Genomic DNA, 12607 nt, shown 5'->3' on the forward strand with positions numbered 1-12607 from the left:
ATGTATCTGCTGGATCATCTGTACTATGGGCGTTATCGTGCCGAGAGGCCATTTGTAGCGTCGTGGATACTGGGTAGATCAGGTGTCGCTTCCTTACAAGGACAACGAAGGGACCGATAGCTATATATCAAAGGACATCCTAGAAAAGAAGGTTAGTACCTGCGCCGTGCTGGCTGTTCTCTCTGTACTTCAAGAGAAATCACTTGCTCAACCAAAAACTCCGACTGTGACCAAACATAAATCAGAAAAAGCTTATTTCGAAATACTACGAACAAGCAGATTACGAGCAAGCGTGCGCGTCATCTGTGCACACCACTGTGAAAACGCGTTCCTCAACTCTCGCCAACCTTACGCTGAGAACATTTGAACTTCACCTATATACAACACAAAACAAAAATCCACATATATCATAAGATCAAACTATAAGATCAAACGTATAAGATTGCAGCAGTAATCATAGATAGGGTACACCCGGTAGTGAGCTCCCTGTCGGTTGGCCCCCTTCGTTGGGGGCGCTATGCTCCATAATCTGTCTTTACCTGTGCCCTTTTGAACGAATGACTGAATCTCAGCTGTCTTGCCTTTCGGACCACCGCGACTCTCCACAATCCGACAATACCACACAGTATTCCGTCTTTATAGAATCTCATCATGCTCCTTGGCCTCCACTTTTTCTCAACATCTTGCATTGTCTCCCACGGAGAGTTTTACACCACCGTCAAACCTGTAGTTTAGGTCTTACCGGTGTTCTTTATTCTGCTTCTACCATCTCTACAGCCCGAGCAAGGCTTACAGTATTGCTCAATCTGGCCCGAGTGGGGCCTTTAAAACACTTTCTGTCTTCCATCTGGCTCGCGTGAGGCTTTAAAGTCACGGCACTGCTCTGATCTCTCATCTGTATGGTCTCTTATATAGTATTAACGACAACAACAAAGTCTTCCGTCGGACATTCAACACGTGCTAAGTCAGGAACTTCGTTCAGCTTGTGTCTTTAGAAGTGAACACCAACTTGCTGTCTTTAATTCCAATATCATAAATCATATGTATTCTAAATCTGTCCCACGGTTTCTCCTGATGGAGTTATCCAGCGGTTATAATAAAACTGTTAAAAAAAAAAAAAATACAAGACATCCTATATACAACAAAACTATGCAATGGTGGACGTGTGTGGCCTTCCACTTTCCGATAAAATATGTTGCCAGTGAAACGCCATGTTCCTATTCCGATCAAATTCAAAGTTACTTCAACACAACTCACGTCACAACCATTTAAGCTCTTACCTCATTCGGACACACGCAATTACCACCTTGACACAACGATGTAACTTGCGAACAGGTGAAATATCTCCCTGATCGTCAGGTGAATCAATTCCCATTCCATGTATGAGATTCAATGTTGTCTTGTGACTAGTTTGTAAAGGATGAAGAGCTTAGTGTGAGTATAAGATAACTCCGTGTCATGCAGATTTGTTTTGCTCGGACGCATCTAAGCCGTCACAGCAACCTTACGTCTCAAGCAAATTGGTAATTGTCATATCTAGATACAGTTTCTGGTAACCGAGATCTTTCCTCCACTGCATCAAACGTGTAACATATGCTCTCAAATAGGCCAGTTCTTGTAAAACAAGTCGACAATCCTCACGTAATCTAACAAAATAGAGTCAGTCAAATGAGCAAAAATAACTCACGAGGTTTGGTACAATCCACTTACCTAGAATGGTCTGACTTCAGTTTCTTGTACTTGGCAATGACAAGTTTGCTTCTCTCTCTTTCAGTCCTGCGAGCCTAACGGTGTGAATGGTGTTAATTTCGTCATTACGCTCATTCAACAAAACTCCTGCTGTACCTCTTCAGAAATAGCCAACTGCTGTAACGTTGATTCTTGAAGAGACTGTTGCGTTCGATCCATTTGAGATGCGGCCAATTCAGCTTCATTGGCTCGTATAGCTACGGGGAAGTTGATGGTGGTTGGTGTCAAGCGAAAAACGATTCGTCGTTACAAGGGGAATCAAGAACTTGCCAGCATTGAGACTATTGACCATGGCTTCCAATCTCTGGATCTGAGCGTCCTTTGTAGAATCCATCTTGCCAAAGCGCTGAAACGAGAGACAGTTTGACGTTAAAGCAAGGAGCAAAACAGCGACATTTATGTCGAATAACAAATACCTCTGCCTGGACTTCTAACGCCCGTTGAATAGCAGCACGTTCAGTCATAGCTTCATCAATATGACTGGCAGCTAACTCGGCAGCCTCTTTAGCATTATCAGCTTCTATTATAAGAGCTTTACGCTCGACATTCCAAGCAGACTGTGCCTCAGCAAGCTGATCAGCCAAAACAGCCCTTTCACGAACCAGCCGTTGTTCTAATTCCTGCTTTTCAATAGTCCATCTTGTTTCTCGTTCTCGGAAGGTCTTCTCAAATTCAAGAATGCCTTCTTTACTAGCCCGATCACGATCGGCCAAACGACGTTCAACAGACTTTTTAGCAGCTGCCATGGTACGTTCTCGTTCTTCACTTGCAATTAGCAAGTCTGCTAATTCATCGACTCGTTGTTTGGCTTCAGCTAGTTCTGCGGATTGCCCAGATAAATTACTAGTTGATTCGTAAAGAGCTCGTTTGGCTGAATCCGCTTCGGCGAGTAAGGCTTCACGTTCTTTGCTCCAGTGGGCCTTTTCATGATTCAATGTCCTCTCCAAATCAGATCTCACAGTCTTTAGATCTGATAGTAGCTCATCACGTTGTTGTCTTACAGAATCTAGCTGACTCGACAGATCTTGATGTATACTGGTTTCACCAGCATGCACGAGACGTTCTAGGGTGGCAATCTGTCGTTTATGTTCAACAATGACTTTATCATATTGTCGAGCCAGATTATCCAATTGAGTAGCAAAATCATGTTGCATATTATCCGCTACCTTGTCACGATGGACTTCTATATCTTGGATTTGCTGTTGTAGTGACGACAAGTTGAGATTGTATTCCTTCGTGAGTTTTTCGAGCTGCTTGGTATGTTCACGCGACAATTGAGCAATAATATCGGCATGTTTACGTTCAGCACTAGCAAGTCTTGTTAGTTGCTCTTCGTGTACTCTACGAAGTTCACTGGAATGGTCACTATGTTCGTCTACGGCAGAATAGAATCGAGGTCGTCGTGATTGATTTTCGTTGAGCACTCTATTCTTCTCCTCCTCTTGCTGTTGACGCAAGGCAGAGAGCTCTGATTCCAAATTTTCACGATCTCGGTTCCAGCTGCTCCTATGTGATTCTAAATCTTCTATGAGCTCCTTGACTTTGCTGAGAGCAGCATCTCGCTCTCTTTCAATCTTTTGTAGCTCAGCGGAGGAGCGAGGTGGACTAGATAAGGTGCGTGCTGGAGAGGTGGCTGCAGACCTGAGGGACTTGTTGCCAACTTGGTTGAGTTCGTGCATCAACCGACGTACTTCATTATCAAGGTTATGACGTTCGTCACTGACTTGTTTGAGCTTCGATTCCGTCACGGAAGCTGAAGCGAAAGTAGATTCGAGTTGACTATGTAAATCCAATTCTTTACGTCTTGATTCCGACAATTCAGCTTCTAATCTACTACGTTGGGTCTCCCAGTCAGGCTCCTTCTTGTCTGGGAAGGGCTTGTCATCCATTATAGACTGTTGAAGATCCAAGACCTCCAGTTCAACATTCTTGAGCTGTTCTAATAAAGAATCTCGTTCTTCGTGTGCTTGTTTCAACTCACGTTGTAAACGAGACAAACTTCGAGCCTGTTGAGCAGCCACTTGATCTCGTTCTTCTTCTAGTGCAGCAACACGACTAGATGACATATCCGCTTCTGATATTTGAGAGGCTAGTCTATCATCGTAAGCCTTCATATCTGCAGATACTCGACGTATTATTTCAACTTCTCGTTCAGCAACTAATCGAGCATCATTTGCCGTTTGCTCACACAAAACTACCGCTTCATCTAGTTCAGCTCTCAACTGTTGCTCACGGAATTGAGCTTCTTCAGCAGCAGCGACGGCCTCCTGCTGGGTCTTCATGATCAGTCCGCGAAGAATACTATTCGCAGACAATTCGTGAGACCAGACTTTGCGTAGCTCTTCTACTTGACGTTGAAGTAACTTGAGTGCAACCAAGTCAGCAGAAGCAGAACCTTCTACCGGTCGTGCAGTCATAGCTTCTATAGCCTCCTTGAGTACATCAATCTCTTTTTCTTGATCCTTCAGGATGGACTGACAGTTATCAAACTGAGCATGGTAGTTTTCTGCTTGAGCGGCTTTTGCTGCCAACTCTGCAAATTCGTCAAAGTTGATACGATAGGCTGATACGTCTCCATTGGTTACAGTACTCATGTCACCAGCACCATTATAGCTCATGAAGGATGTGTTTCCATCATCAGCAAACCGAGTTACTCGTCTACTCTTCTCTACTGCAGACAGCAAGTTTTTGGCATGTCGAGACAGACCTTGGTGCTGTAAGATGACTTCTCGCAATTCCGAAGCCAAAAACGAAATCTCTGCTCGTAAATCCGGAAGTTTGTCTGATTTTGTGTGTCATAATGTAAAACTTGTCAGTAAAAAAAATTCATTGCCACTACTTGAAGTTGCGCTTACCACTGATAGAATCAACCATCTCGCTGGTCTTCTCAATGAGCTCAGCGACAATTCCTTGATATCCACCAACAACTTTTACAAATCTAGCCGATAATTCTTCAGGATTTACAGATCGTCTACTAAAGGACTGAGATGCCGACTCCATTTCTGCCAAAAAGAGGCGATGCTCTTCAAGCAAATTGGACTGCATCTTGATCAGTTTCCTAACACGTTCCTCTTTAGCAGCTGAAAATTCGGGTTTAATTGGTGATTCTTTCGTTCTAGAAGGACTATGACCTGCTTCAGAAGCCGATGAAGACAATTCCATCAAGATCCTCTTCGAAGTCTCGGCATGGTCAGCTGACGATTTCATTATAGTGGATACTTGTTTTACGAGATGTTGGAGTATTTCGGCTTGATTTCCATCGACATCGGCATCGTTATCAAGCATACATCCACGATGACATTCGACATGGCCACAACAGTTAGCGGGCATAGTCTGAGGAGGCCCTCGTAAACTAGCACTAGATACTGCCCGGACAAGTTCATCGATAGCAGAGACACCAGTTTCGATAGCTCGAGAACCAAGTTCACTAAATCAAAAAAATCGTCAGCAAACAGACAGCGACAGAGAAGGAGGAAAATGTATACTCAATATCAGACTGCTGTAGACTGCCCACACGACTCCTATCTTGTTGCAGTCTTCCAATCTCTATCTCCATCTTTTGCAACTGAAGCTGTTTACGACTGAGTTCATCTCGATATACTTCCATAGACTTGACTGCACTGTCAGCAAGCTGAGCATACGATTCTACACGCTCATTGGCAGCGGCGAGACGATCATCAAGATCTCCATCCTGCAAGTCTTGTTCTTTTCGTCGTGCTAACTCTTCTGACGACTTTTCAACCTCGTTTTGTAAATGGCGTATTGAGGTAAGATGGTGGTTGACTTCACGATTTCTAGTATCGAGCTCCGCAGTTAACGAGCTGACTTTCTCGGTGGCTTGTTGTAATTCAACCATCTGTTGAGTATGCACTGATTCTGCCTGAGCACCAATAGAGAGTAATTGATGAGACAAATCATTTAGTTTACCACCGTGCTCGGAAGCCTGTTTACGTGCTTGGTCACGCTCTCGTTTGAGATCTTCAGCATGTCTCTCCCACTCCGCTGCTCTACTGACTGCTGCATCATAGCTCTTATGAGCATCCATCAATTGATCCTGTATGGTATCAAGTTTACTAGACAATACTCTGAGATATTCTATTTCATCGACAGTGGCCAAATCAGCATCGACTGGGGAAGGCAGTCTGGCGGAGAGATCCGACAATGAGCTCCTTACTGCCTGCCTATGTTGCTGCAATCCTTCAAACTGCGAGCGGAGAGACTGACATTCTGCTTCAAGACTCGAGACTCGGTCAGTCCTTTCATCTACAACCATCCTTAACTGATTCAAATCAATTGCAAGGAGGTCCTTCTCTTTACGGGAGTCATGTTCCTGGTGTTTGAGATCATCCTCTACTCGTTTCTTGTATGATTCCATGTCTTGCTCTAATCGTATTGCGGTAGCTTCTAAGACATCATTATCTTCTTCCAATTGACCAATTTCGTTAGATTTGGATTCTATTGATTTTGCTAGTTCTGCCATAGATTCTTCTAGTCGTGCTCTTACTTGGACAAGCTCGACCAAATCATTCTGAGCACTTTCCTCTGATGCTACCAACTTCTCATAGGATACTCGAATAGATTCAAGCTCTTGTAACGCTACTTTCTTGGCGGACATGGCTTCCTCGAGCTGAGTTAGCAATACAGATTGATTATGAGATGATTGGGCCTGTTGGTTGATCTGAGCATGTGCTGATTCTAGTTGACTTTGAGCTGATTCTAATTGAGTACGCGCTGAGCTCAATTGGGCTTGAGCGGCTTCTACATCATTACGAGCTGATACCAATTCGGCTTCTAGTCTATTTACGGAGGCTGCCGACGACGATAAATGTTCCTCCAGATTTCTAGCAGACGCCTCGGATACAGACAATTTTGATTGAAGACGTTCCAAAGTCTCAGAGGATGCCGATAACTCGGACTGCAGGTGTTCTACAGTCTCGTTGGATGCCGTCCACTGAGTTTGCAGATGCTCGAATGCAGCATTCGAATCATGAAGCTGGTCCTGATATGCAGTAAGTTGGCTCTCTAATACTTCTATACGACCAAGCAGTTCAGATGCATGTGACGAAGATCTATCTTGCGCTGCTCGTAACTCTAGTTCGGCTTCTGTGAGGCGATCTCGCATTGTGGTTTGGCTGTCAGACATCTCCTTTCGTAGGGTTTCAAGTTGGCTTCGAGCATTATCACGTTCTTCTTCAGCGGCTCGTAATACATCGGCACGAGCTGTAGCGACTGTATGTGCTTCTTCAGATCGTTCGCGTTCAGCTTTATTGGCATTTACTTCATGATCCAAGTCATACTGTAGTTTGCTAATAAGAGCCGATTGAGCTGACGCTTGAGTTCGTTCGAGAGCAAGATCGATTAGAGCTTCAGACAAGGCCTTTTGAGTATGTTCAAGTTGATCTTCAAGATGTTTCCGTAATTCTTTGGCATCACGTTCTAATTCAGTGAATGCATGTGATATGACCTTCTTCTCGTTCTTGAGAGTAATCATCATCGCGTCGAGTTCGGCAATTCGTCCGTCTCGAGCGGATTTTGTCTGATGACTCTCTCGTTGAGCTTCGGCCAGCTGAGTCCTCATAGCATCACAGGCTTCTGTTAGAGAAGCACCTTCACGTATAAGAGCTTCCTTCTCTTTCCGTAGTCTGGATCTTTCTGATTCAGTTGTCTCTTCTAGCTCTTCTATACGGTGACGAGCTACAGATAATTGCTGTGCTAGACCGTCGTATTGGCTCTTGAGGTCAGAGTTTTCATTCCTACAAATGACAGATGAGTGAAATGACACCTATTTCAGTGCCAAAAATCAACGTGCAGTACCTGAAGGTATTGAGACTTTCAATTCCAGACTTGATGACAGTATCAAGACTCTCATTTGCATTCCTCAATACATCCAACTCTTCCTTGAGAGCAGCATTTGACTGACTGAACAAGTCACGTTCAGCTTCAATATCTTCCTTTTCTTTACGAAGGATAGAGACTGCATCAAACAAAGCATCACGTTCTGCGATGGCCGTTTCTCCAGTGGACAAAGCCTCACCAAGTGATCTAGCCAGAGATTCACGTTCACGAGCCAACTGAGCATTTTCTGCAGCTAAAATATCAAGTTGATTGGACAGCTTTTGTTGACCATCCGATAATTCGCCAGTTATAGCATCCAGACGAGCTCGTAGCTGATCACATTCATGACCAAGCTGAGTAGACTCTGAGATGGCAGTGGATTTGGAAAGCTCTAACTCTGATATACGTTTATTGAGGAATTCCTCTCCGCTCACGAGTGCCTGTATACGTGATTTAGCTTGAATGAGGCCCTCCATTAGTTTCTCTCTCTCAGCTGCCCAAGACTCGGTCTCTTGCAGCGCTCGTAACGAGATTTCACGAGAATCAGATACGACTTGATTATAGCTTATTTGAAGCGTATCATGAGCACTTGTCAAAGACTGTAGTCTCTGATGTAGCTCCTGAGCATCTCTAATACTTTGGTCTAGCCTAGCTGTAGCCTCGTTTAAAGCTTGTTCAAATGTCTGGCTCTGAGCTATAGCCGTATCTCGCTGCTGAGATACACTAGTCAACATTTCATTTACGGATGCGTGGTCAGCTGAGAAATCATCTCGTTCCTTTACAATACGAGCAAATTCGTCAGATAATGACTCATACTCGGTTTGAAGCTCTTTGAGCGTTTGAGATAAGTCTTCACGCTCTTCATTGGCTTGAGCTATTTGTGATGCTTGTTCCAATAATTGTGCATTTAAATCGTCTCGTTTGGCAGTAATTTCATCGATTACTCTATCTCGGCGGGCAATCTCTGCACCATGCGATTCATGCCTTCCTGATAGCTGTTCTTCTGAAGCCGATAGACGTTGTGTTAGATGAGTGAGTGCTGTGTCTTTATGTTCTACATGAGTCTGTAGCTGATGCAACTGACTCAATATGTCACGTTTTTCTCGCTCCAAATCAGTCATAGCGGATTGAATCTCATCTTGTCGAGCAATGGCACTATTACGCTCTGCTTGAGCAACGTCTAGTTGGACCTTGGTGTGCTCTGCAGATATGGCATAGCTATGGACCTGAACCGAGCCAAAAAATCAAAGCTGGTTAGCGTTTACAAAAAAACCCCCTTTGCTGACTGGATAATGTTTACCTGTTCTCGTAACTCTTCCAACTCCGTTCTCATAGCAACTACACTAGCCTCTGCTTGTTTCAGGGCATTGGTCAAAGACGTGTTTTCTGTGTCTCCGCTAGATATTATTGTCTTGGCTTCATCACGTTCCTTGAGTACAGAACGTAAATATTCAGTTGCTTGAGCCAATTTATGTTGTAGGTCGGCTTCTTCCTGTCTCACATGAGACATTTCGGAAGTCACCCGATCCAACTCTGATGTAGACACAGACAACTGCGCTTGTAGTGCAAATACTTGCTCTTGCAAACTGTCTCGTTCTGACGTTAATTGCGAGAGTTTTTGCTGGAATGTCTCACGATCGACTTCAACATCAGTCATTCGGCTTCCAATCTCAGTGAGATTGGCTGTCAATCTTCTATTCTCTAATTGAGCAGCGTCCAGTTCCGCTTCTGAATCGCGCAAAGCGACTTTATATTCACCAATCTATCAAACGCAATGCTTAAGTTTTTTTGCGCTTGCCGAATTCTTTTACCGAAAAGAAAACTAACCTGAGTTTGCAGATCAGCCACAGTAGATTCAAGAGACTCAAGTTTACTGGACGATTCACGAGATTGATTACGAGATTCATCTCGTTCATGTTGTATGGCCAAGACGTTACGACTGAGTGTCTCCATTTCGGCATTATTGGTGTCGACTTGAGATTTCAAGCTGTCACGCTCCTGAGATACAGATTGAAGACGTGAAGTCAGATCTTCAACTTCTTCCGACATTTCAGTCGCCTTTTGAGTAATTTTGATCAGTTCAGCTTCAGCAGACTTGAGTTGATTTAAAACTGAATCTCTCTCGGATTCTAAACGGCTAATGGCCTCGTCGTTGAGCTGAGTACTACTATTTCGCCAACTCTGCCGTTCTGCTTCTGCACTAGTCGTGATGGCTTCCATTTTACGTTTTAATTCATCTGCTTGTGATGACAATACTTGTCGAGTATGAGCATGATTGGATTGAGCATCATCAAGACGTGTCGTTAAGGATATTACTTGCTCGTTGAGCTCATCACGTTCTAAAGTTACACCTTCCAACTGAGATTTAAGTGTAGCTGCCTGCTCAGTCAAATCACGGAGACTCTCCAGTATGAGCTCCTGATCCTGAGCTCCTTTCGAGACACCATCTTGTAATTTATCAACGTCACGTCTAGCTCTATCACGTTCTTTAATAGCTTCTACTAGCTCCGTGGCCAATTGTTCAGACTCTTTACGTTGATTTACTAGCTCCGCGGCCAGTTCGTCAGATTCTTTACGTTGATTTGACTCGAGCTCTACTAAATGTTGGGTCAAACCGTCCACACGTGCATTCAACTGCTCATGTTGAGCTACTGCAGCATCACGACTATTGCGTAGCTCATCACTATGATAAAGGGCGGCTTCTAGTCGTGCCTCGACGTCCTTGTATTGTTTGGTCGTCAATGCTAAATCTTTCGATAGCTGTTCTACTTGAGCCTGCAGTTCATTGGTTCCTTGAGGATACTGCACGGTAGAGCGAAGCCGATCAAGCTCTTCCTCGAGACGGGCTATCTTTTCGGTAGCCTCAGCTTCACTCAATTCCACGACTAGATTGAACATGTGTGAGCGAAAAATAGGGAAATGAAAACCCTGATAAGGCGATGCCCGACAAACCTTCCGCAAATTGCTCAGCAGCTAATTCATGATCTCTTATACTACGAGTCGCGTCATTAAGTTGAACAATCTTCTCTTCAAGCTGACTTTTATACGTATCGAGCAGGACGGCCATCTCCGCCAGCTTGTTAGAATCTCGAGATTCTGATTCAACTTGTTCTAACTTGGCCTTGATGGCATCACGTTCCGATACAAGAGCATCAAGGTCAGAGATCAGCTTATCTCGTTCTGATATCAGAGTGCTAGCTTCAGATATCAAACTGTCACGCTCTGATTGCAGCGAATCACGTTCAAAAGTCCACGACTGTCGCTCAGACAAGAGCGAATCACGTTCTGACATGAGGGAATTATAGTCTGATTCTATTGACTGTCGTGCTGATAGTAGCGATTCGTTCTCCGACAGCCAAGAGCTTCGCTCCGAGACCAGAGTCTCACGTTCGGAAGCAGCCGAGTCTCGTTCTGCTATTGCTGAATCTCTTTCGGCTGTGGCCAAAGCCAGTTTTTCGTGTAAATCTCGTATGGATTCTTTGGCGATTTCAAGACCTCGTCGTAAATCAGCTTCGACCTTACTACGGGCTTCTAATTCTGCAGAAAGGGCATCTATCTGATGTCTCGTCTCATCGAGGCTAGCTATTGGTTCCTTATTTTGTAACTCTGCTACAAGTCGAGCATTCTCGGTTTGTGCTACGAGCAGGGACTGTTGTATAGATTCCAGCTGAGGACTCAAGACCAAATTCTACAAAAGGCCATCACTTATCAGCCAAACAAAATTTGGCAGTCAATCCTGTACAAGAACATACCTGAGTTTCCAACGAATCCGCAATGTCCAACCTTGCTCGTAACTTATTCGTCTCTGCATCAATACTAGCAAAAGCACTGCTCTGCTCCTGTAATTTATTCTCCAGCACGTTTAGCGAATCCTGCAAAAAGCGATTATCATCTTCCAACAATCGAAGACGAAGACGAGACTCTTCTAGCTCTTCGTAATCTTTAGTCCATTGATCTTCATGGACCTTGGCTTCCTGCTGTGCCTTGGCTAATTTATCTTCTAGTTCTGTCACTTCATGTTCTGCAGCTTCAGCTCGTTGTACCAACCGTTCGCCCGCTTCAGCGCGACGTTCGGAGGCTTCCTTTTCGTGTGATGCTGCTAATAAATCTGCCTGTAATTGTGACAGCTTATCTAGTAGGCCACGATTCTCTGATGTGAGAGTGGCATTGAGTCCATGCAAAAAGGTGTTTTGGGTTTCGAGCTCTGTGGACTTTACGAGATCTTTGGCAGGATCAGAGAATGGCTATGTATTGTAATTTCAGTATCGCGTTCTTTAAAATTGAAACAGGGATCAAGACTTGTCTTCTTCTAGTTACCAGAGGAGCATTCCTCGTTGGACTCATTGACGTTGAGCGACTTCGACTAGTTGAGACCTAGTTGAAAGAAATATTAACACGTAGGCCGAATCAGTCACATAAATTCATGTAGCCCCATACAGGAATTTTAGAAGTCGAATTGCTGCGTCCTCTCTGAGTGTCAAGCGAAACACTAATAATTGTGCGGCGTTAGCTCCAACATCCACGCGGTGCAACGAAACGAAAACAAAACTGCTTGCCCGTATGAGGCATCCAATAATGCGGGCGTGTTTGATCTTGAGCCATTCGTCAATAAAGGTGTTGGTGTTGATTGTGAATATCGTGATGAAGGATTTAGTTCCAGATCTTCTAGTATCGAGACTGTGGCTGCCGTAGAGCCAGAGTGTTCTGTACTTGTATATGATGAGGCCAATGGATGAGTGGCAGCAGTAGCAACCTCATTGCGCTCTGCGATTGATGTTGTTGCGACTCGAGTTTTTTGGAATTTTTGTAGCTTTGCTCTGGCTGCGGCGAGTTTTTTCTCTCGTTCACGCTGAGCTTGATCAGTTCCCTCCATCGGATTATGCTATATTGGCTGGTTCATCGAAGCCGATTGTGTTTGAAAAACTGACATTCAATTGTCAAAGCTACAAACACGAGCCGGACTAGATCTAACGTGTAACTTTCAACTGAAATCCGTGTATTTTGTACTATTTGAGCTATGGAA

The 12607-nt window shown here is 44.2% G+C and overlaps 1 protein-coding gene across 1 annotated transcript; it reads right to left on the reverse strand.

The window, feature by feature from the left end:
- Positions 1-1276: 1276 nt before the first annotated feature.
- Positions 1277-12457, reverse strand: SmJEL517_g03355 (uncharacterized protein; the record flags this gene model as incomplete). Its single annotated transcript, XM_031169283.1, has 16 exons — positions 1277-1406; positions 1509-1646; positions 1711-1784; positions 1846-1946; positions 2032-2095; positions 2166-4531; positions 4605-5176; positions 5235-7502; positions 7564-8810; positions 8885-9346; positions 9412-10469; positions 10537-11272; positions 11337-11828; positions 11902-11958; positions 12022-12054; positions 12134-12457. The coding sequence occupies 16 exons, from the start codon at positions 12455-12457 to the stop codon at positions 1277-1279; spliced, it is 10122 nt and encodes a 3373-aa protein (XP_031024758.1).
- Between the last annotated feature and the right edge of the window lie 150 nt (positions 12458-12607).

The sequence above is a fragment of the Synchytrium microbalum genome (genome assembly GCF_006535985.1).
Source record: "Synchytrium microbalum strain JEL517 chromosome Unknown SmJEL517_scf0017, whole genome shotgun sequence".
In the NCBI taxonomy this organism is placed as follows: domain Eukaryota; kingdom Fungi; phylum Chytridiomycota; class Chytridiomycetes; order Synchytriales; family Synchytriaceae; genus Synchytrium; species Synchytrium microbalum.